We start from the raw sequence: 26,881 nt of genomic DNA, 5'->3' as shown, positions 1-26,881 counted from the left end.
CTTTTCTCGAGAATTCTCGGTGGACATTTTTGAATTGATGAACGAGAAGGAAAACATTTTTACCCACTATCCATCTCACTCACACATGGAGTTTTTCTCAATTTTCTCGAGTTTTTTTCTGGGAAAATTGGGTTTTCCACCTCGTAGAACATTAGAAAATCACAAGAGGGTTACAAAGAAGCCGGAAAAGCACAAAAATCAGCCCCAAAACAGCAAATTAATAGATTTTTGGGGAAAATTTGACAAATGAAATCTATTTGAATACAAAATTTCCGTTAAACAGTCATTTCAGGGTAAAAATCACAAAAGCTTCCCGGAAATCTCATTTTCTTTGTTCCAGGAGCTCTCCTGGCTACAGGAAAAACCAGAAAATTCCTCAGGAGACTTTCTTTTATAAAATTTGTAGCTTAAAACTGCCACAGGAGCCCCAGAATCAAAAAATCTTCATTTCCGGAAAGAAAAAATGTAAAAAAAAATCATTTTTATGTTCAAATAAATGAGATTTCTTCAATATATTTAATTTAGTAATTCTCATAGTCCTCCTCATCCCCCATTTCCTCATCATCGGAAACAATAACAACATTCCCATTCTCAACTTGCATTGGCCTCCCCCGGAGAATGGCCTCGAGTTCCTGCTGCGTCGTGGCGTGATCCTGTGTCACACATCCTAGAATTTTCTCAAGAGGAATCTCCAGTCGGAAGGGGGCGTAGTCGTACTGCTCTGCATCCCTATCCATGCGACTTCTGTGCTCAATTTGATTTATATGATACATGGCACAATCTGAGATCTTCTCCTCCCGCGTCCGTTCATCATGAGGGAAATCACATTCAAGGATAACGTCGTACGTTTGCATCCTGGCCCCAGCATTGTACTCCTGAACCTCCCACGGGGTGATTTGTGTTTCTACGCATTCGGGTCTTCGCACAAAGATTGCCGCCTGAGAGCATCCTCCATACTCTTCAGCTCCCTCCGGACCTGGTCCAATGCCCTGCAGACTCACCACGTAATCCGGGAAGCGCTGTACAATGTTCTCTGCCCAATCTTGAAACTGCTCCCGGCTCCATTCGAATTTGTGATCATCGTGGCGGAAATTGTTAAACGGGAGTGTCGCAAAGAGGATGTTAAAATCCGAATTTGGTGTTGTGAAAATGGCAATTTGGGGTTTAATGAGATGAAAAACATTATAGGGAAGCCTTTCCAGCTCTGGCGGGAAAAGATGTTCAATCCTGGATAAGGAAAAATTCCATAAAAAAATGAAAAGAGTTCAACTTTCAGGGTCAGAAACTCACAGTTCAATGGCCACAAATGCATCCAAATTGATCATTTTTTCACTGAAGAAATCCACACTTCCCCGGAGGATTTCAACGTGGAAAGGACTGTCCCGTCTGTTGATGTAATCACTATTTATTGGTTGAGCACGCATCCGGTTATTCTTCAGCATCTCCTCATCAATGTCCACCTAAAAGTAAAATAAGAAATTCTTCGTTTTTTTTTTAAGAAGTTCAGATCTCTAAAAGGAGAAGAAGATAAATCAGGATCAGGGATGTATCCTGGATGGATGTTTGGGTGCCTAACCACCTCCTAAAAGATCAGATAATTAAATTTTTTCTTTAGTAGCCAAGATAAATAAATTTTAGACTAAAATATACGTTAAAAAAATATTTTTAATATTCAAACGGATTCAAAATGTCAAAAAAACGTTCAAAACTAACCGTCAAATGATATAAGAAATGTCAAACGTTAGAAAAATACCCATAATTGATTTAAAAAATAAGTTTGGAAAAAAACTTCTAACGATAAAAAAACATAGGAAGATGAAAAACGAACGTCAAACGTTTGAATAGAAACGTCAAATATTAAAATAAAAAAATTCTCAAATAATTTATGTTTCTTTTTCTAATACGTAATTGCAAAATATAAAATAAATCGCTAAGAAACAACCTTCATACGTTAGAAAAAAAAGCTTTTACAGTAACAAAATAAACGTTAAAATTAATGTCAAACGTTAAATTAATTTTCAATCGCCAGAAAAACATTTAAACGTTGAAAAAAAAAGTTTTACAATACACAATAAACATCTGCAAATCACTAAAAAAATGACGAACTTTAAAACAAGCGTCAAGCGTTAGAATAGAAACGTCAAATAATAAAATAATAATTATTATTGTCAAAAAATTGACGTTTTCTTTCTAAATAAATGCAAAATATAAAAAAATCGTAATAAATTTTAGAATAAATGTAATCGCTAAAAAACAACCTTCAAAGGTTAAAAAAAAAAATCTTTGAAAGCAACATTAAACGTTAAAAGTAATGACAACAGTTAAATTAATTTTCAAACACTAAGAAAACGTTTAAACGTTAAAAATAAATGTCTTTTCAATAGTCAAGAAACAGCTACAAATCACTAAACAACGAACTTTAAAACAAGTGTCAAACCTTAGAAAATAAACGCCTATCATGCCAAATATCAAGGGAAGGTAAACGTTAGAGCAGAAATTAAAAAAAAAAACTTCAAAACGTCAAAATAATCGTCAAACGTCTAAAAAACGTTATTCATTAAAGAAAAAAACTACATTAGAATTAGTATCTAAGAAACGTTAGAATTTCACAAACAAAATCTACTAATTTTCAATGTTTTTAACTCCTAATTTTATTATTTTTTAGCGTCTTTTAAAGATAATTAAAAAAAATTCTACTTATTAATATTCAAACGGATTAAAAATGTCAAAAACGTTCAAAACTAACCGTCAAATGTTAAAAGAAATGTCAAACATTAAAAAAAATACCCATATGTAATTGATTGAAAAACGTTAGAATTTCACAAATAAAAGCTCCTAATTCCTAATTTTTCAACTCCTGAACTTTTTTTTTTAAATTCATTTTCAGCGTCTTTTACACCCCCTAGAAAATATTTCCAACTACACCCCTGGCCTGGTTTGAGACACAGCAAACTTACTAAAACTTCCGGAGGAACTCCACCCTCCTGCTCCATCCCCCAAATCCCTCACAAGAGATTTAAAAAAAAAATGCAAAACTCTTCAAAATAAAATTCCTCTTTTAATTCACTCCAAGAAAATTCGTTTTTATTTAATTTGCCTCTCAAGCGCCATCCAGTACTTCCGGGGCTTCCTGTGAACAAACGTCTCGAGGGCTGCTGCTAGATGCCGACTAATTGGCCCCCGGGAGCGCCACTGATAGATCTGACTGAAGACACTAATCATCCCGAAACGCGCTAGGCGCAAAAAAGCCCCAATAGCTGCTTCCTGGACATGCGGATACGCTGCCATGCTTTCGAGGACACAGCTGAAGATTCGATGGTACTCCGCTGGATCCTTCATGTTGGGGAAAGCCTTCACGAGGGAGGAAATTGCCGTGACAACGGTGACTATTTGGCTATTCCTCCCTTCTGCCGGTGGCTCCAGGAGGAGATCATTGAGCCGCGGGATGAGATGCCTCTGCATGAGATTTGTTTCCACCCACACAACGCCCATTCTCTTCCCCACGAGTGTCAGGGCGTGTGCAATGTTGCTGCAATTGCCCTGCTGGAGGTGCTTCAGGAGAATTTCGGTGGTTTCCTCAGCTGATGGGCTTCCGGGGATGTATTTGTACTTCTGCCGCAGAAGCTGCAGGAGTTCCTTCTTCTTGTACTCCACCCTCTCTGTCTCGGCATTCGACAATGGTGGGAGATTGGCCAGGGCGCATCGAAGTGCCAGCAAAAGGGGCTCCATTGTGTGGAATTCCCCATCTTTTGCCTCCGGGAGGGCATCCGGAAATGCCTTGAGAATCATATAGATAAGCGGTGGGGCTTTGTGGTGAAAGTAGTAGAGGCATTTGAAGATAAACAACCGGATGGGGATCTTTCCCTGCCTCTCCTCAAATTGCAAATCCATCAGCGGAATGAGGAGGAACGTGAGATTAATGAGCTTCTTCAGGCAGAGTTTTTCCGCTGTCAACGTGAAGATCCTCCTCTCAATGGCATGCTGGAAGCGACGCAGGAACCCACCGGGATAGTTTTGGGCAATTGTGTGGCAGTAAATGATGATTTGTTGATGCGTCTTGGGTACAAGGGGAGCTAAGCTCCCGAAGGGATTAAACACCAATTGATCCAATGAAGCTTCCACAATCCCCGCAATGGCATCAAATAGTATTTGCTCCTCCGGCTTCAGGACAATCATCTTCTCAACATATTTCACTAGCTCACCCGACACCCATTCCACCTGCAAATATTCCCGAATAATCATTTCACATTTCCCCAAAATTTCACCATTGGGTGCTTTGCTAAACCTCTGGAATGTCTGCCCGAGTACAAAGTTCATTATTGATGGCCTTGATGGCTTCTTCGGGGGATCTTCTTGTGTTTCCGGCACTGAATTGGGGGTTTCTGCCATTGAATTGGGGGCTGTATCTTCCTGGACTTCTTCCGGAACTTCCTTCTGTGGCTCTGGAGGCTTCAGTAATTCCTCCGGAAGATCATCAATAGGTTCCAATGGAAGGGGATGAGCATAGAAAGCTCGGATCACATCTAGGTTGAATTCCTCCTCAAAAAAATCCTCCTCCTGATCTTTTTCCTGGACATTTTGTCCCTCCTGAGCTTCCTCCTTTGTTTCTTCCTCTTCCCTCGGCCGCTGAAGTTTAATCTTCTTCACAGACTTCAAATCCACAATACTCTTCCTCTTGACTGGCTGTGGCTTCTTCATGATCTCCTCCTCCACAAGAGGAATATTCTCTTCAATTTCTTTGGGATTCTCCACCTCCAGCCCAATGGGATTCCCCAACACTACTCCCGGATGATCAACAATATCAGGCAGGAAGTTATTCACAGCACCATCTCCCTTGAAGATCTCCTCCTTGAGGATTTCCTTCACAATACTCTCAGCTTCATTGAGGTACTGACTATGTGTGAGATCTGTCGTTGAATTCCTCAATACCGCAAACAGTGTCTGCCCCATAATTGACCACACGCGCTCAAATTGCGGATGAAGCAGAGGAATCTCATCATTTGGACGCGGTGATGGGGGTTCCATCTTCAAATTCTCAACTTTGACATTTGCCGCCACTGTTGCTGCAACTTCACGTTTCCTATAGCCAATCATCTTCCGGACATTGTACAAATCCGTCAGTGTTTCCGCATCTGCAAATTGCCTCTCCGGAGCTTCTTCTGTTGCCGTTGAGGCATCTTTCATTGGGGCACTGGGGAGTTCATTGACAAATTCCGGAAGATCCACAATCATCTCTTCGAAGATTTTCTCATAGGAACCAGGTACTTCAAATTCCGGAAAGAGTGTCCCAACACTGGCAGTCTTCACGTGATTCTCTGTGTTTGTTCCCCTTGTAACGGTAATACTTGTTGTCATGGTACCCCTGCTGCAGAAGCTTCCTGGACACGTTTGAACGGCAACTTCCTTCACGGATGGTTTCTCCGTGGTAATGCTGGGAATCTCCTGGAAGCTACACAACCTCATATTGTCTTCCAATTGGGCTGCTTCAAAGAACACCGTACCGTACCCCGTGTCGGAATCACTTGACGAATCCGCCGGAAGCTTCTCCAGAGATTTCTCCAAACTCCTCTCTAGGCACTCATCAAATGTCCCATCATCCACACTCTCAGTATCACTCAGAGATTCACGAGGAACCTTCACCGGAGTCTTCCTAACCCTCTGCGATGTCTTCCTCTCTAAACTGGGAAACTCCTTCAGGGCATTCTTCAAGAAGTGGTATCCTGCCATTTTATTCCGAAGCGTATTCATTCGCTGCACAGCCTTCCCGTCCATTAGGTCATTCTCCATGAGTAGCCGAACACTCCGCAGTAACTCCTTCGTGACTTGAATGAAGAACTTCTCCTGACTTTTCTCCACTTTCCCAGCTGATTGGCGTATTTCCTCAACTGTTTGCTCATGCAAACGATCCATATTGATGATTTGATGTGCATGTGCTTGCTCACGCTCCTTCGTGTCACGCAATTCATCCCGTAAATCCCGCAGAAGCTTCTCATTGCGGCAACACTTCTCCTGTTCCGTCAAGTACAGTTGGTTGACCTTTGTGGCGGTTTTTTGTACCGTCTGCACTATATTCTTCAATTCCTCATTCTCCTGTTGCGCCTTGCGCAATCTCCTCACCAGTGTGTCGGTATTTGCAATAGTTCTGGCCAGAACTTGAGTATCAGCCGACAATGCCGCTAATGCAAAGTTTTCGCTCATTTTCCCACCTACCACAGAGATAATTTTCACATAAATACCCCCTCCTGAGAAAGATTAAGTAATGTGCCGACTTACCTTTGCACTAATTAATCCTAAATAAGCAAATTATTTACAAAATCCTCGCGAAAGCGCATTTCTGTTAGCAAAAAAGGAACAAACGTTTTTGCATTTTTGAGGTTATATTTGACGGACCGGTTGAATCGGGTCAAGTCGTCGTGTGTCTTCGGAAGATTTTCGTGATATTTCGTGAAAAAAACCGCGATGGACAAAATTCCCGTAAACAAAACAAATCTCCCAAGATGAGAAATCTCCAAAAAATACGAAATAGAGGAAATAAAATGCAAATGAAAGAATAAACTCACCAGATAGGCCGTCCGGAGGAAGCGCAGACTCCGCAAAACTCGAAAAAAATTCAAATCAGAACAACCAAAGTCAGCAACCTGAGAAAATACCGAAAATATGAAGAAATTCAAATTGCAGGAATTTCCCATCTTTAATGCCATTTATACCGTTCGTATCCTCTCCTTCCAGTAGCTATTGCTCAGGAGATTAACCACAAATGAATATCTTTGATCTGCAATGAGAAAATCCGATCAATTTTCATCAAATTCTCAGTTGAAAAACAAAAATTTTCCTACCGGTGAGAATGGGATCGAATTTAATTGAGCCATTTGGGCGGAAGAAACTCTTCCCCACATATGGGGGTTCATCCGGGAAGAAGCGCAGGTCATTCATTGCCAAGCAGGTTGATTTTTATCACAAATCACTGGGAATTTCACGATTTTCTCAGTAATTTTTCAACACAAATCCAATTTGCAAACAAAAATTGCAAAATTCTAACCTCAAAAAACAAACGCAGGGAGCGCCTCTGTCGGAAAAAAATGCAAACAGCTGTTGCTTGTTCAAATAAGGAAAAACTCGTGATTTTTTCTGCTTTAATTTTCCCCAATTTTCTCATATTCCAAAAGTTTTCCAGCATGAGTGACGTGAAGAAATACACAATGGCCGAGGTGGCGGAGCATAATGACAAGAAATCTCTCTGGATCGTCATCGATAAATCCGTGTACGACGTGACTAAATTCCAGAACGAGGTTTGTGGAGCAACTGGTGGAAGTTGCGAAATTTTCATTAAAATTCCATGACCTTTGACACTACCAAACCCAAATTTTCTCTCCCAGCATCCAGGTGGCGAGGAGATTCTCCGGGATGTAGCTGGTAAGGATGCCTCGGAGGATTTTGAGGATGTTGGGCATTCAGCTGATGCGAGGAAGATAATGAAAAAGTACAAAATTGGTGACCTGGCCTGAAGAGAATCTCTCATCTCCACACCACACGCACTGTCCACATAAAGAGCTTTAACACGTGAAATCTCGTCATTCCTAATGAATTTAGCCACTCAAAGTGTGCCTTGTAGAAGCTGATGCCTAGAAGTTGTAGATTAGGTAGACTAAAGCGTCCCAGGGACTAAGAGATTTTTTTTAAATGTTCACAAGAATGCTCAAAAAATATATTTGTGTTTTTCTCTGTAATAAAAATGGCATAAAAATTGTAATAAAAAAGTCATTTCTGTGAGATTCTCATTTCCATGCCCTCCAGGCTGTCTTGCCATCCCTCCCCAGGGTAACCTGCCCCGTGACAACAAGCTCCAATGCCCTTGGGAAGGCCAAATGTTCAGCTCGGTGAATTCTCTCCGAGAGACTGTCAACGGTGTCCCCAGGAAGCACTGGAACGCTCTCCTGAGTAATTATGGCACCTGTGTCCACTCCTTCGTCGACAAAGTGAACAGTACACCCGGAAACAGCGTCCCCAGCCTCGAGAGCCAACTTCTGTGCTGCAACCCCCTTATGCTTGGGCAGGAGTGATGGATGAATGTTGAGGATACGTCCCTTCCAGCGCTTCACAAAGGCCTCCGAGAGGATTCTCATGAATCCCGCGAGGCACACAAAATCCACCCCATACTCCTCCAACTTCCTTGACATTGCCTCATCGAAGGCTTCACGCGATGGGAATGCCTTGTGCTGAAGAACCACACTGGGAATTGAAGCCCTCTTTGCCCTCTCAAGCCCATAAATTCCCTCCTTGTTGGACACAACGAGACAAATGTCGCACCAAACATTCCTCGCTGTATCCCTGGATGCATCAATGAGTGCCTGAAGATTGCTCCCATTCCCGGAAATGAGCACAGCAATACGCTTCCGGGGTGTACTGAGGAGATTCTGGAAGAAACCAAGCCTCTCGTGGAAGTTATCAATTTGCACCTGAGCCTCCTCACCGTTGCGATGCTCAATTGATCCCAGAAGATACGTACGACGTCCCAGGAGTCCATGACGGAGCTTCTCCAGGGCCGTTCTGTGGAGAATAAAGACAAATCCAATGCCACAATTGAACGTTCTCAGCATCTCCTCATTCCGCACATTCCCAGCTTGACGGATCCACGGGAAAACAGGCGGGATGCTGACGCTGCTAAAGTCAATGAGAGCCTTAACATCATTCGGCAGTACCCTCGGAATGTTCTCCACTAATCCCCCTCCCGTGATGTGAGCCATGGCCTTAATTTCACACGCCTGCAGTGCTTCCGTCACTTCCTTCGCATAGATTGTTGTTTCCTTGAGGAATTCCTCCCCAAACGTCGCCCCACGCGCACTAAAAGGCGCCACATCTGTCCAGGCTTTCCCCAAGCGTTGCATGATGAAGTGAATGAGACTAAACCCATTGCTGTGAACCCCACTGGATGGCAGACCAATAATCACATCTCCCGGAATGATTTTCTCAATCTTCGGAAGGATTTTCTCTCGCTCCACAATCCCCAGGGAGAATCCCGCAAGATCGTATTCATTGTCCCGATAGATTCCCGGCATTTCAGCTGTTTCACCCCCAACGAGGGCGCTGTCAGCACGCTGACATCCCTCAGCTACTCCTTTGAGCGTTTGCACCGCTTGCTGGACATCCAGATGCCCACAGGCGAGGTAATCCAGGAAGGTTACGGGATCTGCTCCCGTACAAATCACATCATTTGCACACATTGCCACCAAATCAATTCCCACATTGTAGTGCTTCCCCATTTCCTGAGCAAGCTTCAATTTTGTCCCAACCCCATCGGTGCTGAGCACAAGAACGGGATCCTGGAACTTCCTCTCCCACTCATTGAGGCGGAAGAGCGCCCCAAAACTCCCTAAACCACCAAGAACACCCTTCTTTGTCGTAGCAACTGCCAAAGGTTTAATTTCCCGCACAAAATCATCTCCAGCTGTGATATCCACACCACTGGCACGATAGGTGATGGCTTCGGGTGTCCGGGAAGCATCTACAAAGGGTGCTTTGGCACGTTCAAGCTCCTCCCGGAAGTTATCAACGAGAACTGCCTCATTTACACGCTTCTCCACAACACCCAAAACTTTCCCGCCAAATTTCTCAAGTTCGGCAATTGCTGGACTGGTGCTGGTACAGATGACAACCATCCCAATGCCACAATTGAAAGTTCTGAGCATTTCGGCTTCACACACATTCCCACGGGCAGCCAGCCAGCCAAAAACAGGAAGAATCGTGAAGTTTTCCGCATTAATGTGAACACAGAGATCATTGGGCAGGACTCTTGGGATGTTCTCCACTAATCCTCCACCTGTAATGTGCGCTAAGGCCTTAACAGCTCCCCTCTGAACGAGGGGTAGGAGTTCCTGCACATAGATCTTCGTGGGTGTTAGGAATTCCTTCCCAAAGGTACTCCTGGTGGCACTGAAAGGAGCCTCATCTGTGAATTTTAATCCCTCAACTGCCATAACTTTGTTAACCAAACTAAATCCATTACTGTGCACCCCGGAGGATGGTAGCCCAATGACCACATCTCCCGGAAGGATATCCTTCATTTTCGGCAGGATATCTTCGTACTCAACAACCCCCAGACTATATCCGGCCAGATCGTACTTCCCCTTCTCATAGAGATACGGCATTTCGGCTGTTTCCCCACCAACAAGGGCACAACGCGACTCCCGGCATGCCTCAGCCACACCCTTGACAATCATGGCGGCTTTGTGGACCTCCAGGGCGCCACAGGCAATGTAGTCGAGGAAGACAAGGGGCTCAGCACCCGCACAGAGAACATCATTGACGCACATTGCCACCAAATCGATCCCAATTGTCTCATAAAGTTGCATTGATTCGGCAATTTTGAGCTTCGTACCCACACCATCGGTACCCTGGACGAGGACAGGGTCTCTGTAGGGCTTCTCCTGCCCATCTGCGTCACAGCGCAATGCCTCACGCAGACGGAAGAGCCCCCCAAAGCCACCAAGGCCACCTACAACACCCGGCCGGTCAGTCCCCCGAGCTAAGGGCTTGATTCTCTTCACCAACTCCTCACCAGCATCAATATTGACACCGCTATCCCTGTAAGATGCCCTGTAGGGAAGGAAATGTGGGATTAATTTACCATTAAATTCCTTCTTTTAAAGTCTGCCCAAAGATGAGAAAAAAATAGAAATCTCAGAAATTAAGAGGAAATTTTGAGATTTTTTTTTAATAGAAGTTTGTAGGGAAAAATTAGAATAAAATCCAGGGAAAATCAGGAAAAAAAACTATTCAAAATAACTTTGCACTAAGGCTTCATGTCGATTTGGGGAAAAATTGACTAATAGAAAAAAAACCTGCTGCTTTAGAAGGTTTTAGAGTATCGAGTAGATTTTTCATCGACGTAGAAGAGCACGTTTACGAGCTTTAGAAGTTTTTCAGTGATATTTCGAAGGCTTTTTTCCTCTTCATCAGGTATGTAAAAAGATGGGAAAACTTTTCCAAAGAAATCAAAAAAAAAATATTCGAAAGAAAAGGAATTTTCAGTGTTTTAAGAGTCGATTTAACACTGAAATTCAGTTTCAAACTTCAAATAGTTTTCAGTCTATTTGAAGGATGAAGAAAGAATTAAAGTCTTCGAAACGTCAACTTGAAAATTGTGCACTTTTCTTCCCGGAACGGTTTGATATGTTCCCGGAAAGTACCAAAAGTGATTGGAAATTGTGCAGAATGACTGCCTATTGCATAAGGAAGTTTCAAAGGGATCTTAGGAATCTTCCTTTTCAACTCCCGGCTGATTCTTGATGTCATCTTCAGGACAAAATCTGGGCTTACACGAATTTCTAACCTAAGATATTCACATAAATTGAATACAATTTTGATTTTTTGTCTCATTCATCCCCATTGAATGTAATGGTAAAAATGTTAGGTTAGAAATCCGGATGAATATTGGACAAACCAATATAAAAACGCTTCAAGCAAAAAGGAAACTTCCTAAATGAACAGATTTGGACCAGAAGATGGAATCAAGGATCAGCCGGGTATTAAAAAAGATATTCATAAGATCCCTTATAAACTTCCTGATGCATTGGGCGGGATGAATGTACTACTTTCAGCCATTTATGGCACTTTCCGGGAAGCTCAAAAAGTGTACAAAGGAGTTCATTCAGGCTAGTATGAAAGATGATCCTCTATCGCAGAACAATTCTAACCCATTCCATCTTGTAGAGGATCAAAAAACATTGAAGAATCGCGAGAGAAACTCCCCAAAATCCACTGGGATCACATCGAAAAGTGCAAATAAAAATTGCAAAAAAATTCAAATATTGCGACGCCATTTGACGATTTTATCCCTATAAAAAATGTTTCAAAAGTTTTCTGTAGACTTGTCGCTCATTTTCTGTAGAGTTTTTTTCTAGTCAATATAAATGTTTATTTTTTCGTTTCTGGAGTGATTTCTACATCTGAATCTGTGAAATCTTCTGCTTCTTGAAAGTCTGTGCATCTAATGATACTCTCAAAGCACTGAGAAAACAAACTAATTGCGAGTTTATTGCTGTGAATAATTTCATGAGACTTCCGGATGTCTTGACATTGCAGCCTCCTCGAGAGCGGATGCAACAAGGAGGAGGACATGGAATTTCTGTTCACTGCCCATTGATTCAATTTCAATGTGCCGGAGCAAATCTTTCGCTTCCGAAAGTCCCAATTTCTACAGCAAAACCTCGTAGGCATTCTGCAGAAAAGAACTCTGAGAGGCAAAATGAGAGTTGAGAATCACTTTTGTCAGCTCCAGGAAGTCATTGCTCTTGGGAAAGATGTATGGGAAGACGGTGATGAAGATTTTGTGGACTTCCTCAGTGTTACAATCCGCGGAAGGAGACTTTCCGGAGGAATCCCAGAATAGCTTTGAGGGCAGTTAGTTCTGCGACTCTCAGAAATGTCTTCCGTGCTGGTCATGATTTGCCTGATGACTCCGTCGAATGTTTCCGGATACTGACTACTAAACTGATTTCTACATCTGAATCAGGTATATTGCGCTGGATGGGATTCAACTCGGTAAGATTTGCTTAAATTCTCACTGCCAAAAAGGCCCAAAAAAATGTAAAAATATTTGTTTTGATTTGCAAGGGGCTGGTTCTATCAACCTCTCTCAGCTTCATTTCGCTGTGGATCACTTGATTCAGATGTAGAAATCACTCCAGAAACGAAATAATAAACATTTATTTTGAATAGAAAAAAACTCTACAGAAAATGAGCGACAAGTCTACAGAAAACTTTTGAAACATTTTTTATAGGGAAAAAAACGTCGAATGGCGTCGCAATATTTGAATTTTTTTGCAATTTTTATTTGCACTTTTCGATGTGATCCCAGTGGATTTTGGGGAGTTTCTCTCGCGATTCTTCAATGTTTTTTGATCCTCTACAAGATGGAATGGGTTAAAATTGTTCTGCGATAGAGGATCATCTTTCATACTAGCCTGAATGAACTCCTTTCAAGTTGCTTAAAAAAATGCAAAAGAGCATAAATCGTGCTCTCCGCCAATAAACACTTTGTTCGTGTTTATCAACCAATCATAGCAAGCTTTCTTATTCTTCTTATTTATTTATGTTTCAAGAAAAAAAGAAAGAAATTTAATTGGATGATGGAACAAGCTCCACCCACATTTTAATAAAAAATAAATTCAGAATTAAATTGAATTTAATTATAAATGCAGTTCTTCTCTGATTCTTCTTCTTATTTATTTATTTTTCAGGAAAAAAGGAATTTAGTTTTTGTTTTGTTAACACTCGGAGGACTTTACTGGTACTTGCTACCAATTGGAACCTTAAAATCGTCACAGAATAAAATCTATTGGACTTATCTCGATGAATTTAACATCTATGTGTAGGGAATTTTAATTACTTTAAGATAGCAGAAAGAAAATCTCGAGAAAAGTCTTTTCTTTGGAAGATAATTGAGGTCAAAGTCAGAATCCAACGTGGAGGATCAAATTGGTAATAACTACCAGTCAAAATCCCATACATTTTAGCCATAGTTTTGAGGTTATGTTTCCCCATATTTCCCAAATAAAGTACCCTTGTTCACTTTTCCTCTGTGAAAATAAATTAATGTGGACTAATTTGTTGCCGGAAATGACTAAAAAGGTACTTGAAGAATCAAAGTTGGTGATGATTTAGGCGCAATAATAAATTATGTAAAATTGTAGCTAAAAAAGTCATTTGAATTGGCAATTTTGCATCGATTCGACGCAATTATTTTTCAGTGACGATTTTCTCAATTAAATATTTAGTAATTAGGTGTAGGTATGCTTCAAAGAGATTGAGAATTAGTGAAACTTTCGATCCTTGTTCAATAAACTGATTAATAAATAATTAGTGAGCATATTTTATCAACTGGTACTTATTACCAATTTGATCCTCCGCGTTGTGCCAAATGTTGGGTCCTCCAAGTGTTAAAAGGATCTTTAGACAAATATATTGGAACTAAGCTCCACTCACATTTTAATAAAAATTAAATTCAATTTGGGAGGAGCCTCAATGCAAAGTTCTTCTGAATAAAGAATAAAATAGAGAAAATATAATAAATAAAAGGAATTTAAACAATCTGAGACTTCTATGAGGGACCTCCTTGGGCTTTATTGTCTTCCTCCACACACAACAAACTCTCATTTTGGGAATTTACTTGACAATTGCTTTCTGGCCAATATCTCTGCGGAATTGAGCTCCATCGAAGTTGATAACTTGGCAGGCATCTGTTGCTTCAGCTGCTGCCATGGCGAGGGAACTTCCCAGCGCCACATTGATGAGCACACGTCCCCCATTAGTCTCAAAGCATCCTTCGGCATTCACGCGAGTTCCACTGTGGAAGACAATCTTGCCACTTTGCATTGTCACCTGGTCAATTCCGGTGATCTTGCAGCCCTTTGTGGATGTCTCCGGGTACCCACGACTGGCCATTACCACCCCAACAGCGTGCAAATCTGTCTTCCAGGCAATCTCAATGGCACCAAGACGCTCCTCACAGCATGCCAGGGCAATTTCATAGAGATCACTCTCGAGCAGGGGGAGAATAACTTGCGTCTCCGGGTCCCCGAAGCGACAGTTGAATTCGAGAGTTTTGGGGCCATTCGGGGTGAGCATCATGCCGGCATAGAGAACTCCTGCAGCATGAAAAATAACTTTATTGATCGCCTATTTTACGCGCTCCCCCTGGAGATTGCTGGGTGTGCGCGCGTAAACATGATAAGGGGAAAGGGAAAAGTGACACGAGGTCAACACAGGGGGTCAGAAAAGAAGCACAAAATATGCATTTAATGGCAGCGATAAAACCTACGGATGATGCAAAATTTTCCAGATTATTCTCTTTGCACAAGACGGAAGAGCTCAATTTTCGCGGCGAATTTTTGCATTTTTTTCTCTCCTCCATTTTTGATTGAATTCTTTCTCTTGATAAGAGTTCATTGCTTCCATCCAGCCCGGGCCAGATGTTTGAATCAATTAAAAAAAAAACATAAAATTCATGAAACTCACCGCAGTAGGGAATTCCTTCGCTGCGGAGTCCAGCAACAGCCTTCTGCAGGACATCCCGTGCGATGATTTCCATTTGATCAGGAGAGACGAGTGGGCAGGGGCAGTAGGCTCCCATTCCTCCGGTATTTGGCCCTAAATCACCATCCCAGATGCGTTTGTGATCCTGCGCTGGTAGCATGACCCTCACTGTGAGCCCATCGACAAAGGCAAGCACGGAAACCTCCTCCCCTGTTAGTTTCTCCTCAATCACCACCACGGACCCGGCTTCACCGAATTTCTTCGTGGTGAGAATCTCATCAACAGCCGCACAAGCTTCCTCACGCGTGGCTGCCACAACAACACCCTTCCCAGCAGCTAAGCCACTCGCCTTGACGACGAGAGCATCAAAGGGGGCGCTCTCGATGAAATTCTTCGCCTTCGTGGCATCCGTGAAGGATTCAAAACGTGCCGTTGGGATTGCATGACGCAACATAAACTTCTTAGCCCACTCCTTGTCAGCCTCAATCTGTGCACCAGCCGCCCCGGGGCCAAAGCACTTCACACCCGCCTTCCGGAGGTCATCACCAAGACCACGTGCTAGGGGATCTTCGGGTCCCACGATAACTAAATCAATCCCCTTTTCCTGGCACAACGCCACAACGTCCTCATGCTTGGCTGATTGTCCGGGTAGGAGGTGAATTTTGGGCGATGCGGAAAATCCCGGATTACCAGGAAGGCAGAAAATCTCCTCAACGCACGGACTCTGTGCTAACTTCCAGCAAATGGCATGCTCACGACCGCCACTTCCGATAACGAGAACACGTCGATTGCCCATTTGACCTTCCAACCGTTGAATATTCCTATTACTTCTAATCAAATCAATTGCACTCGATCGCGATCACCACAAGACTGACGAGGGCAATTCTCTGCCGCACGCTCAAAACATGATCAACAAGTTGTTCCAGTGGAAGGAAAAAAAACATTTTTCTTTTCAAACATTTCTCCTGCATTACTTGACATGTGGACTGTAAGGGGTGGTAGGAAAGGCTTCTCTGGATTAGCATTGCTGATCCCCGCGCTTTCACTACAATTTGTGAGGTTATGTTCCACATCCCGCGCCAGAAGCTCTTGGATTGGCCAGCGCGGGTACATTCCTTCAGATCAAGGAGATCAAGACAGAAAAACAAAAATTATATCCTAAATCTTCGTCCTCCTGGATTTTCTGCGTGGAAAAACACCGGAAATATAAATAAATAATGGATTTCCGGTCTGATTGTCTGATCGCGATGAAATTTGGTACAGATGTTTTTTATATCAGCGATTGTCACCAATGATATTCATTTCCCCCCAGAGCCCCCCTTCGTAGCGCCCCCATACAATTTTCATCTTTTTTGACTACTTTTTGAATTTGGCGCCCTAAATTGTAGTTCCAAAATGCACCACTGTTACTTTTTGGCACTGTTTGCTCAAAAGAAAATGAGACAGTGCACGTCACTAATACTGTCTCCCTCACACGTTCAGTTTTTCGCAATTTTCTCGCGTTTTCCGCCGAATTTTCATGGGAAATTGAGTTTTCCGGGCTTAGGGAGCTCCGCCGCGTTGATTGGCATCGCCAGTTCAAAACATTCAAAATCCGCGCCAGAAAAAATCGTATAAAATGTTTTTTTTAATCCGGCGAATTGCGCCCCCAAATTTTTAATGAAGCTCCCCGGGGCCCCCCTAAGCATTTCCAGTGTAGGCCCAAGTTGCAAAAATGAGTTTTTCCCGGAAAAATAAATATTTTAAAATTTTTCCACACAACTACAAACTAACATTTCACGTAACACTCAAAAAAAACTCACCTACACAAAATGCCAGAGTGAGAGGAAAGTATTTTTCTCATGCCATCTCGTAACCGGTTGAAGTTTGCGGTTCAATCGCGGAATTTCTCACTAGATGGCGCAAAGTGACGTCGATGACGTTTTTTTGACAGCCACGTATTTTTCCATTTTTCCATTTCATCCTCGCGGTTCGCAATAAATTTATTTCGAGTTTATTAGCTGACAAGGTAGCTCCAGTGTCGCAAAAGTGTTCAAATAGTGTTCCGCAGCACGAGATAAATTGCATTTTGTGAAGTAAGAAGCCGCCCTAGCCATGTCCGAGACGAAAATGTACACCCTGGCCGAAGTGGCGAAGCACAATTCCAACAAATCCACCTGGATCGTCATTCACAATAGTATTTACGATGTTACGGCTTTCCTCAATGAGGTGAGTTCCTGCACACACACACACGCCCAATCCCTCAAGGATTGCACTTCCGGTCAGCTAGGAAAGATTGTTTTTTTTGGAAGTTCTTGTGTGTGTGTGACGTTGCGCCTTGGCCTCGCGCCGGGGCAAAGGTGAAAAATTGTCCGGATACAAAAACTCATTCCAACAATGTAATAATTAAGATTCCCCACCCGTGCTCTTTGCACCTCCCACCAATCTCCTGGTGAACCATCATAGCCCAGTGAGAGAGATCTCACCTGTTTGTGTGTGAGAAAGTTCCAGAAGATCTCTGCATGGAGAGACATTTGCGACATGACTCCACTCAATTCAGGGGCGACGATTTTGCTGTATTACATAATTACTCAGCTCTGCGTTTTGCGTCTAATATATTTCTCTTGACACACTCACATGCCACACATTGGAGTCCAGGAGAATACCCACCACAACGGACGGGGTATACTCTACTTTAGCCGCCTTGATGCGTTTCTTTTTATTTGCCATTTTCACCGTGACTTGTGCTTTTGTCACTCCTCTTCTTCCTCCTATTCCCTCTTATCTTCTCTCACCTCCACAAGAGTTTCATATGGAAATTTTCTTCCCAGGCTCTGATTTTCTTCATGTTGTTTTGTTTATTTCCCATCTCTATGCCATGATTTCTCTCGCTTAATTCTCTCACATCAATTTTAAATATTGTTGACTGAGACGTTGATCTTGACGAGATCTTGAGCTATTTGAGCGCATAAGGTGAGATAATCAAGCACAAAAATGCTTCATAGAGAGGGAGGCCAGGAAGGTAATCCAGGGGATCGTCTGCTGTGATCGTGAGATGATTGAAGCTAGGCCAGGACGATCAAGGATCTTGTAGGATCTCAATAAGAAGCTTCAGATCCTCCTTAAAAATTTTTCATGATCAGGCAATCTTGCCTGAAATTTTAAAAATTAAAATAAATATTTTTTCTTATAGACTTTATAAAAGAAGATGAGAATTAAGTCAAAAGGATTAAAGATTGAAGAAAATTTCATAAATCTTTAGAGTCTTAGAAATCTAATTTAAAAGAAAATTCTGGATTAAGGAAAATATTCTAAAGCCTAGAGTAAGATTCTAGAGAACCTTGATTAAATTTTTATGATTAACAAGGCTTTAGTGGCCTTGATAAATTAATAAAGAAATAAATTTCACTGGATCTATAAAAATTTTCCGAAACTAGATCAAAATTTCACGATCTAGAGTGAAATTTTTGAATCTAGACAAAAATTTCATGAACTAGAGTGAAATTTTTGAGCTTAGAGTAAAATTTATTGACCTAGAGGGAATTTCTGTACATAAAGAAATCTTTCAGAAACTAGGCCAAAATTTCATAATCTATTGAATGAAATTAAAGGATTTTGAGTAAAAAAAATCAAAAGTTAAAGAAAAATTTCGAATCCTAGAGAAAAACATCTCAGGACCTGTAGAAATATTTCAGGTCCTAAATAAAAATTTCAGAGCCTAAGTTTCAGTCACTGAAATTTATTTTTAAAGACCTAAAGTGCCTAATATTTAACACTGACGTAAAAATCTTTAAAAAAAAACAAAGATTTATATATAAAAATCATGTTTTTTTTACTTTATAATGATTGTATCATTAACCCTTTCGCGTCCAACATTGAAAACATGCGCTCTTTTATTCCGGGCATTTTTCAGGAAAAACGTCTTCGACTTCCTCTGTGAGAATTTAATTTATTTCTTATTAGGAAAAACAATTTCATTGATAAAAAAAATTGAGAAAATAAAATGTTTTATGTTTGGGTCAACGTATGACAAAAAAAAAAGTGAAAGGGTTAAAAAAAAAGAACTTTATGGCTTTAAGAAAGCTTTAGAGAATTAGCCAAAATTTATTGCATAGATCTGAAATTTTTGCTTAAGTTTCTGAATTTAAAATTTACTTTTTTATTCTCTAAATATTTATTTTAATAAATCCAAGTCCTTTATTTCAGTCTTGTCTTTGTTTTTAAATTAATTTCCTGTATATAAATAATGATTTCTAATCTTCTTATTATTCTTATATTATAATCTAATCTATAATCTTTCAATAAATGTTGTTTTCATACCACTAAAAACGTTTTTTTCATTACTCAAAAACAAAATCAGAATGATAATTTCTCCCCACCAAAATCCATTCACGTGAATTTCATTCAAATAAACAATAAAAATTTCGTGAAATCAGCTGCGTAAATAAAACGTGCTTACTACAAACTAAACTATACTATTACGTGACCCTGATCGTGATTTTTCTTCTTCCAACAGCACCCCGGAGGTGAGGAGGTTCTCCTTGAGCAGGCAGGACGTGAAGCAACAGAAGCTTTTGAGGATGTTGGCCACAGTTCCGATGCCAGGTAAGAATCTCTGCTGATACGTAAAGATAAAATTCACTTAACCCCATCATCATCATGATCTTGCGAGTTTTTTGTCTTTGAGTCATGATTGAGTAGATTCTCCATCAAGGTTACGTGAAGAGACAAAAAATGTTGCACAATTTCAATGAATTCAGCGGTGTGTTGGCTTTCAAAGCAATCCACCGAAAATACGGCGTTGTGTGTGAGAGAATACCAATTGCCATGGAATGTCGAGGGCATGCATGGCAAAGAGAAGTGATTTTGTCTCATTTAGAATTTTTTGGAGGATCTAAAAGTGGATTCTGTACACAAATTTAGGTCAATGAAGAGAGATTTTTGGGGAGAAAAACAACGAAGCAAAAAACTTTTTCGAGAGAGAGAGATTTTCTGTGCACAAAAAATTGACTTTTTGTGATAAGATCATTTTAGGAGTTATTAAGTCGAAGTCTTTATTACAAACTTTATATTTTTATGAATTTTATTTCCCAGGTAATTTGACCTAGAAAGCTTTTTTTTGTATTTTCTTTTATCAAAGAGCTGGCTTAGGGAGATACAGAGGTAATGTAAACTCCTCTGGGATTATGGAGAAGAGAGAGAGAGTGTACGCGAGAGCTTCATAATAGGATGACATTGTAAAATTTACTACGTTGTGTGGGTAGTCACAACATTTTTGTGTGATAAGCATGTGAGTCAACAATTTTGAGCTAAAAAACTACCAAGAAAAAAATCCAAAATCTTCCGCGTACGTTGGGATGTATAAATATAAAGATTAAAGATCAGACAAAAGAATTTTTTAAAAGTTATTGAGCAACTGTAGGAGAGACAAAGAAAAGAGCAACGATTGCATGATAAATAAAAGTTTAATCTTTTATTTTCTCTGCAATAAAAATTCACAGAAAATGGAAAAATATTTTGTCATAAAATATTTACCATTTCTTATCAGACTTTCCTTATCGTACGAGGGGTATTTAATTAAAGAATATTTTTGCACCTAACCTGCGTGCACCGGCGCGTGAATGCAAACACGTATTGGATTTTTTTCATTTATTTATTATTTGCAGACATGATAAAATTCAAATAAATTATGCTTCAGTTAATTCACCTTGCTTAACCTTTTTTTACATTCTTAAAAAAAAATTTTTAACTAAGGGGTCGATTCTGATAAAAATCTTTAAGATTTTGATAAAAGATGTTTTTAAATCATTCCGTAAAAGAAAATCAAAAAATGTTAATCCAGAAAACATTCAGAAAGGTCTTTGAAGAGCCATGAAAAAGTAATTTTCTGTCTCGATTAAAGAAATAAAAAAATGTCAAACAATTAGCAAATTGAAAGAGAAGAAAAGAAAAGATTTTTATCAGAATCTGCCTCTAAATTTTAAAATTTAAAGCACTTTATGAAAAGATTTAATTTAATTAGAAAATATAAAATATATTCCTATGTAAAGAAGACTTAAGGGAAATAATTTCCGGCTGTTTCGGTTAATTATCCTCGAATACAGAGACAATAATAATTCTAACGTCATTCGAATTATTAAAAATACATATAAAAATGCAAAGATAAATATTAAATATAGCATGGATGGAACAGTATAAAGCGAAAGAACGGTAAGTAAAACTTACGGGCTGTGATTCTTTCTTTGTCAGTGAAATGTGAAGATGACTGAAAATTGAGGATGAGCAAATTTTGAGGAGAGACTTACTCGCGAGCCGAATCACAGCCAACGCGCAGATATTTTGAAGAAAGCCTTTATCGTGGTGGGCGTTGGCTGTGATTCGGCTCACGAGTAAGTCTCTCCTCAAAATTTGCTCATCCTCAATTTTCAGCCATCTTCACATTTCACTGACAAAGAAAGAATCACAGCCCGTAAGTTTTACTTACCGTTCTTTCGCTTTATACTGTTCCATCCATGCTATATTTAATATTTATCTTTGCATTTTTATATGTATATATAATGTATATATCTATGCATTTATATATATTTTACTTTACTTTTATATATGTATATATAAAACGCCCCGCTTCGCGGGGCGTTGGTCTTATACAACTCAAGATATGACATGTTAACTTTGAAACGCGATATCTCCGGAACGGCTACATAGATTTTCTTCATTTTTGGCATGATAAAAGATATTATAGCCAGCTATAACATATCAAAATTTGAAGCAATTCTATAAAGCGGTGCTCAAGATATTCATCGAAAACTCATCGAAAATTTTGTTTTCGGTTTTAGCGCCACTTGCGGTCATTTTTTGAACTTGCAATGTTCCGAGCAGTTGTAGGGCTCATTAATATCTTTCATTTGAGCCCGAGTTGATCAAAATCGGTCAAGCCGTTCTCGAGTTATGGCCGATTTTCGATGAAAAATTGTGGCGGCCATATTGGCTAAACGGCTTGACCGATTTTCGAAAATGAGGTATCGTTGGAAAGGTCTTGATGGCCCCTACAACATACCAAAATTTCATACCTCTAGATATTACAGGGGCTGAGATATAGCGAAAACAAAATTTGACAGTTATTCAAAATGGCGGACGCGGGGGTGGGGGGTTGGATTTGACTTCATAATCGGATGTCTTCCACCCGATATATGAACTTTGCCGTTGACCGCAAGTCTCTATCTATTACCGTTCTCTTGTAATTTAGCGAAAGGTTCCGGCCGGACGGCCGGACGGACGGACGGACGGACGGACGGACGGAACAATTTTTGGCGCATACGTTTTTTGGAATGTGGGGACCCTAATTCGTGCTCATCCCAAGTTTGAGCCCGATCTGACGACTTTGCATTTTAGAGTGTACACAGAAGCTGTGCTTCTTTTAAGAAAGAATCACAGCTAAAAAATGTCCTTTAAATTAAAAAAAAATCAGCGAACAGTAATTTTTTATAACTCTTGACCTATTTTTGACCTCAATTTTCTCTCAAAAATAATGTTTTTCTTAATCTTCTTTCTACAAAATTGAGTTAATTGACTTTCCCCGAATTTTATTCTGTCACCATTGTGGACAACAAAATTCTCCAAGGATTAAAGAAAATTTTCCAAGAGAATTTTTCAAATAAATTTGAATATAATTCTTTGAAAATTTTATTCTTAACTGAGTATTCTATCCTGAGAATTCAGAGATTTTCGGGAAAAAATTTGTAAAATGTGGTTTAACGGCTATGTGGATTCTAATGTGAAACATGAAGCAAAGAAAAATGAAAAATCCGACTCAAAGGGTTAAAAATAAAATTATTTACGGGCTAGAACCCCCGAGGAAAGAGTGTGGTTTTCGCGGGTCATTTGTCGGAGGTCTTTAGGCCTAGGCCCTCTGAGGATGGTCCTGATTCTGAGTGTGAAATTGAGGAGCTATTAAGTGCCCCAAATCAACTGATTTGTAAAGTAAGAGAAATTAATGGGCGGCGTAGAAGGATTAATATAATTTAATATTTTAACTTTTAAATATCGGGTCGTATTCAGCGACCGAGAAATCCTTGAAATCGTTGAGATTTCAGAAGAAAATCTTGAAATTTTAAGGATTTCTTGGTGGTAAAATTTATTTATTTTCTAAGTTTTTTTTTGGAGTCAAAATTTTAAGATCTTGATGTTTTTATTGAGTCAATGAGTCCTATTCTGCGATCAAGAAATTTTCGAAATTTCGAAGATTCTGAAATTTCAACAATTTTAAGGATTTCTTGGTCGCAGAATAGGACCCAATTTTAAGTACAGTTGCATCTCAAAGTGAATTATATCGTTTTTTTTCAGTTTTCTTTTCCAAAGTTAAGTTTTCTCTTCCTTTATCATTCAATTCGTTCTGAAATTAGACAGTTTGAGAGGCCGTGTGTAGAGCATGGATGACCAAAATGAGGCATTTTGAGGCGAAGTCAAAAGTTAAAAAGTTATATGACCTCTCTTATCGTTCAAGCGGTCTCAATAGAAGAAAAAAATTAAAAGTAAATCAATAAAAGTTTATAGTCACCTGCGGGGAAAATCGGAATTGCATCCAAAAAAATAAAAAGTATTTAGAGGCGTTTCAGAAAGTAATTTAATTGCTATTTTCAGTAATCTTAAATTATTGCCGAAACGTCGTTAGATGAGCATAAAACTGTGATCAATTTTTTGCCAAGAAATGTAAAGTTTTTCTTTTAGGAAGAAACAGTTGAATGGTGTCGGCCAACGCCCTTTCCCCTCCAAAAAGAAGTGAAAGATTAATTAATCTAAATTATTCATGGCTCTATATTGATTCATAAAACACAAAAGAAGAATTTCTGAAGTTTTTGAGACTTTTTTTGGGCTTTTCTTTTACCAACACAAAAAATGAACTTTTAATGTGAGAATTTGAGGAAATAGAGAGAATATAATTTATGATTTACTTCGCAAATAATATAGAGAAGAAAGGAAAGTAATTTTCCTGTTCGCAAACAAACAAAACAAGTAGCATTGTTTAATGGGAAAATAATAAAAGAGTTTTGTTTTTTTTTTTATGAGAATCTCATTTTCATCACAACAAATTACTTTAGTTGAGATTTTAATCAACAACAACTCTACAATAATTTTATCTTTTTGTTTTTCTTTTCTTTTTCAGGGAAATGATGAAGAAATTCAAGATTGGAGAAATTGTTGAGGCTGAGAGAGTGAAAATTCCCGAAAAATCCACTCAAAGTTGGAATACTGAACCAAAAAGCGAGGAAAAGTGAGTTTTCCCTTTGAAAAAAAAAATGCTGCAGAATTTGAGAGGAATTTTCTTTTGTATTTCAGCTCAATGAAATCATGGGTCCTTCCCCTCCTTATTGGCGTCGTGGCGACAATCATCTACAGATATTACTTCCGCCAGTAGAGCTATTGTTGTGTGTGAAAACTCTTGAGCAGGGATCAGCGTTTTTTCCTTCTAAATTTTTCTTCATAATCTTTCCTTATTTTCTACTTGATTTTTGTTTTTAAACTTAGCTATAAAAAAGAATTGTGGAAATAATTCTAATTCCTGGGAATTTCCTCAAAAGGACAAAAAACAAAAAAATGCTGTGTGAAAAAATCTTGATTATACAGAAAGCATTTTCTAACTGCAAATTCTCTGTTTTTTTTTGCATTTTTTTCTTGTTCGTGGAATTGTTTCTTTTCCTTTCTCAAACAAACAAAAAAGGTGACTCTTAATGAAAGGACTTTTCAATCACTTTATTGCATCAAAGATTTTTTAAATGAACTATTTACGCATGAGGCAATGTGGATATATTTTCAGAATGCTTATTGTAATGGCAAAAATGACATTCTCTAAAAAAAACGAATTGTAAAATTAATATTGAACAAAAAAAAAGAAATATGGGGTAATAAATAAATTGTTATAAACGAGCAAATTTGTTTTTCGGGGATTGCACAAGGATTAAATTCACATAAATTTTATTTTTCAGTATGTGGAGAGAAAAATCAGTGACATCGTTTAATCCTCCAGGCACAGGGCGAGGGGCAAACAATTAATCGAATCTTGGGCATGCGAATATTTTCTTTTTCCTGGTGTTCAATTTTTTTTAGAGTTAAAATGATTTTTAGATAAGGGAGTGTTTTTTACAGTGAATTCAAATCTACTTTGCACTGAAGCTCTGCCAGATTGAGAGGTTTGAGTCGATTGAAAAATATCCAATCAATGAATGTTATTTTTGAGATTATCTACCAATCAATGAGAACTGTTTTTTCTTCTAATTTATTTACCTTAAAACATGTTTTTCATTATATTTTGTGATAAAAAGCAAAAGATGCGAGAGAAAACAATTAAATATTGAAGAAAATCTATTGATTTTTTCGAAATATTCATCGAGAATTATTCGAAAATTTAATTTCGATTTTAGTGCCTCTTGTGGTTATTTCTGAAACTTTAAATGTTCTAGACAGTTGTACGGCTTCATGAGATATTTCATTTGAATCTAATTAGATCAAAATTAGACAAGTAGAACCGGAGATAAAGCCGATTTTCTATTGAAAATTGATACAGCCATTTTGATTAAATGGCTTAACCGATTTTTGAGTGCTAGCTATCGTTCAAAGGATAATAAAAGCTCCTTTAACATTCACATATTTCATTTAAGCGTTTTTTCTTTAGTTTTGGGTGTACGCAAATGCAGTTCTTCGTTAAAACTGGAGGATCGAGGTTTCTAACCTCAAAATTTTGACCTTAATTTTCTCTTAAAAGAAAATATTTTTCCAAGTTTTCTTTCGACGATCTTGAAGTCATGAAACTCCCCTATACACATAAGTAGAATTTATCACGAAATATTGAATAGATTTTAATTCTGTGGCGATTGAAAAAAGTCAAATTGGCCAGCAAAATCCTCCAAGGCTTAAAGAATCTTAAGAAAAATGCACAAAATATTTAATTTCCATTTCTTTGCTAAAATTTTTCGAAAGAATCACAGCTAATATGGATAAATTATTGAGTTTTTTTTATAAATTTATTTATCTTTCAAAACTATCAATAAATCATCCTGTTAGATTGCTCCCAATTTGCAAAAGGTTGAATAAAATAATATGATGGAATAATCCCCTTTAAGACTCCTATGTGCAGACATCGAGGCAGACATGACTAATCTTTACCCATTTATCATCCCCTTGTCTTCAACCTCATTTACATTAATCCACTTTCGCCCCTGTCTGAGCTGAGCCACTTTTTTTCCTTTAGGCCTTCCTGGAGAAATATTGAAGGAAGATGTTGTAAAAGGATCGAATTTCAGGAGAAAATGTCCTTCCAGCCAAACCACAAAACGAAGAATGGGGCGATGAGATATCAAAGTAAAAGTCATGCTGCAATTTATCATCTCATAAAACGCCTCGGAGGATTTTTGTTTTAGCCATTTTAGCTAATTAGGTGATAATTGGTTATCATTACACACTTGTCATGCATTTTCAGCATTTTTCTGGGTGTGTTTTGTTTTATTTTATGCGTGAAATCTTTTTGACTCTTTTTTTGGAGTTTTCAGCATTACAAGGTGCTTTTTTGTCGTCTCTATCTCAAAGCCCCACACGTGCTCTTTGGCGCCACTTTTGCGACTTTTTTTCTGAGCAGAAATTATTTTTCTAAAAATATTTTTGGAGTTTTTTTTATTGTATTTAATTAATTTAAAGATTTTTCCCCTAAATTTCTGGGTGGATCGTTTATTTGTTGATTTTGGCAGCAACTTCACCGAAGAATTAGAAAATCCTCATTGTCCCTTCGATCGTTGCAAGATCATGCGTAACATCGAGCGTAACATAAATAGAAACGATCACTTTGTGAACACGCCCAGAAAATTTCTTCGTCTCCGCC

At 39.1% G+C, this 26,881-nt stretch overlaps 7 protein-coding genes across 8 annotated transcripts in view; 2 read left to right on the top strand and 5 right to left on the bottom strand.

The window, feature by feature from the left end:
• LOC129791559 (potassium/sodium hyperpolarization-activated cyclic nucleotide-gated channel 3) overlaps nt 1–26,881 on the bottom strand; it is a 1,048,222-nt gene that overhangs the window by 102,668 nt on the left and 918,673 nt on the right. The gene's annotated exons all lie outside the window — the stretch shown is intronic.
• LOC129791609 (uncharacterized) overlaps nt 1–26,881 on the bottom strand; it is a 309,820-nt gene that overhangs the window by 102,668 nt on the left and 180,271 nt on the right. The gene's annotated exons all lie outside the window — the stretch shown is intronic.
• Nucleotides 498–7,045, bottom strand: LOC129791608 (small RNA 2'-O-methyltransferase). The gene is made up of 5 exons (XM_055829841.1): nt 6,837–7,045; nt 6,708–6,772; nt 6,561–6,638; nt 1,291–1,460; nt 498–1,227 (listed from the first exon to the last, which is right to left on the bottom strand). The coding sequence occupies exons 1-5, from the start codon at nt 6,931–6,933 to the stop codon at nt 522–524; spliced, it is 1,116 nt and encodes a 371-aa protein (XP_055685816.1). The 5' UTR covers nt 6,934–7,045; the 3' UTR covers nt 498–521.
• On the bottom strand, nt 3,039–6,497 carry LOC129791566 (little elongation complex subunit 1). The gene is made up of 2 exons (XM_055829768.1): nt 6,274–6,497; nt 3,039–6,206 (listed from the first exon to the last, which is right to left on the bottom strand). Exon 2 carries the CDS (start codon nt 6,196–6,198, stop codon nt 3,085–3,087), a length of 3,114 nt encoding a protein of 1,037 aa, XP_055685743.1. The 5' UTR covers nt 6,199–6,206; nt 6,274–6,497; the 3' UTR covers nt 3,039–3,084.
• On the top strand, nt 7,059–7,770 carry LOC129791644 (cytochrome b5-like). Its single transcript, XM_055829898.1, has 2 exons — nt 7,059–7,289; nt 7,377–7,770. Exons 1-2 carry the CDS (start codon nt 7,080–7,082, stop codon nt 7,503–7,505), a joined length of 339 nt encoding a protein of 112 aa, XP_055685873.1. The 5' UTR covers nt 7,059–7,079; the 3' UTR covers nt 7,506–7,770.
• Nucleotides 7,692–26,881, bottom strand: part of LOC129791558 (trifunctional purine biosynthetic protein adenosine-3) — a 1,078,967-nt gene continuing 1,059,777 nt past the window's right edge. The window contains exons 2-4 of the mRNA XM_055829748.1: nt 15,016–16,835; nt 14,168–14,645; nt 7,692–10,593 (exon numbers count right to left, since the gene is read on the bottom strand). Of these exons, the coding sequence (XP_055685723.1) occupies nt 7,776–10,593; nt 14,168–14,645; nt 15,016–15,829 (4,110 nt within the window). The 5' untranslated portion in view covers nt 15,830–16,835 and the 3' untranslated portion in view covers nt 7,692–7,775. The remainder of the gene's footprint in view (nt 10,594–14,167; nt 14,646–15,015; nt 16,836–26,881) is intronic.
• LOC129791640 (cytochrome b5-like) lies at nt 16,801–24,941 on the top strand. The gene is made up of 4 exons (XM_055829894.1): nt 16,801–17,241; nt 19,529–19,617; nt 24,176–24,283; nt 24,349–24,941. The coding sequence occupies exons 1-4, from the start codon at nt 17,128–17,130 to the stop codon at nt 24,425–24,427; spliced, it is 390 nt and encodes a 129-aa protein (XP_055685869.1). The 5' UTR covers nt 16,801–17,127; the 3' UTR covers nt 24,428–24,941.

This window comes from Lutzomyia longipalpis, chromosome 3 (genome assembly GCF_024334085.1).
Source record: "Lutzomyia longipalpis isolate SR_M1_2022 chromosome 3, ASM2433408v1".
NCBI classification, from domain to species: domain Eukaryota; kingdom Metazoa; phylum Arthropoda; class Insecta; order Diptera; family Psychodidae; genus Lutzomyia; species Lutzomyia longipalpis.
This window is presented reverse-complemented; position numbering and strand designations above follow the sequence as displayed.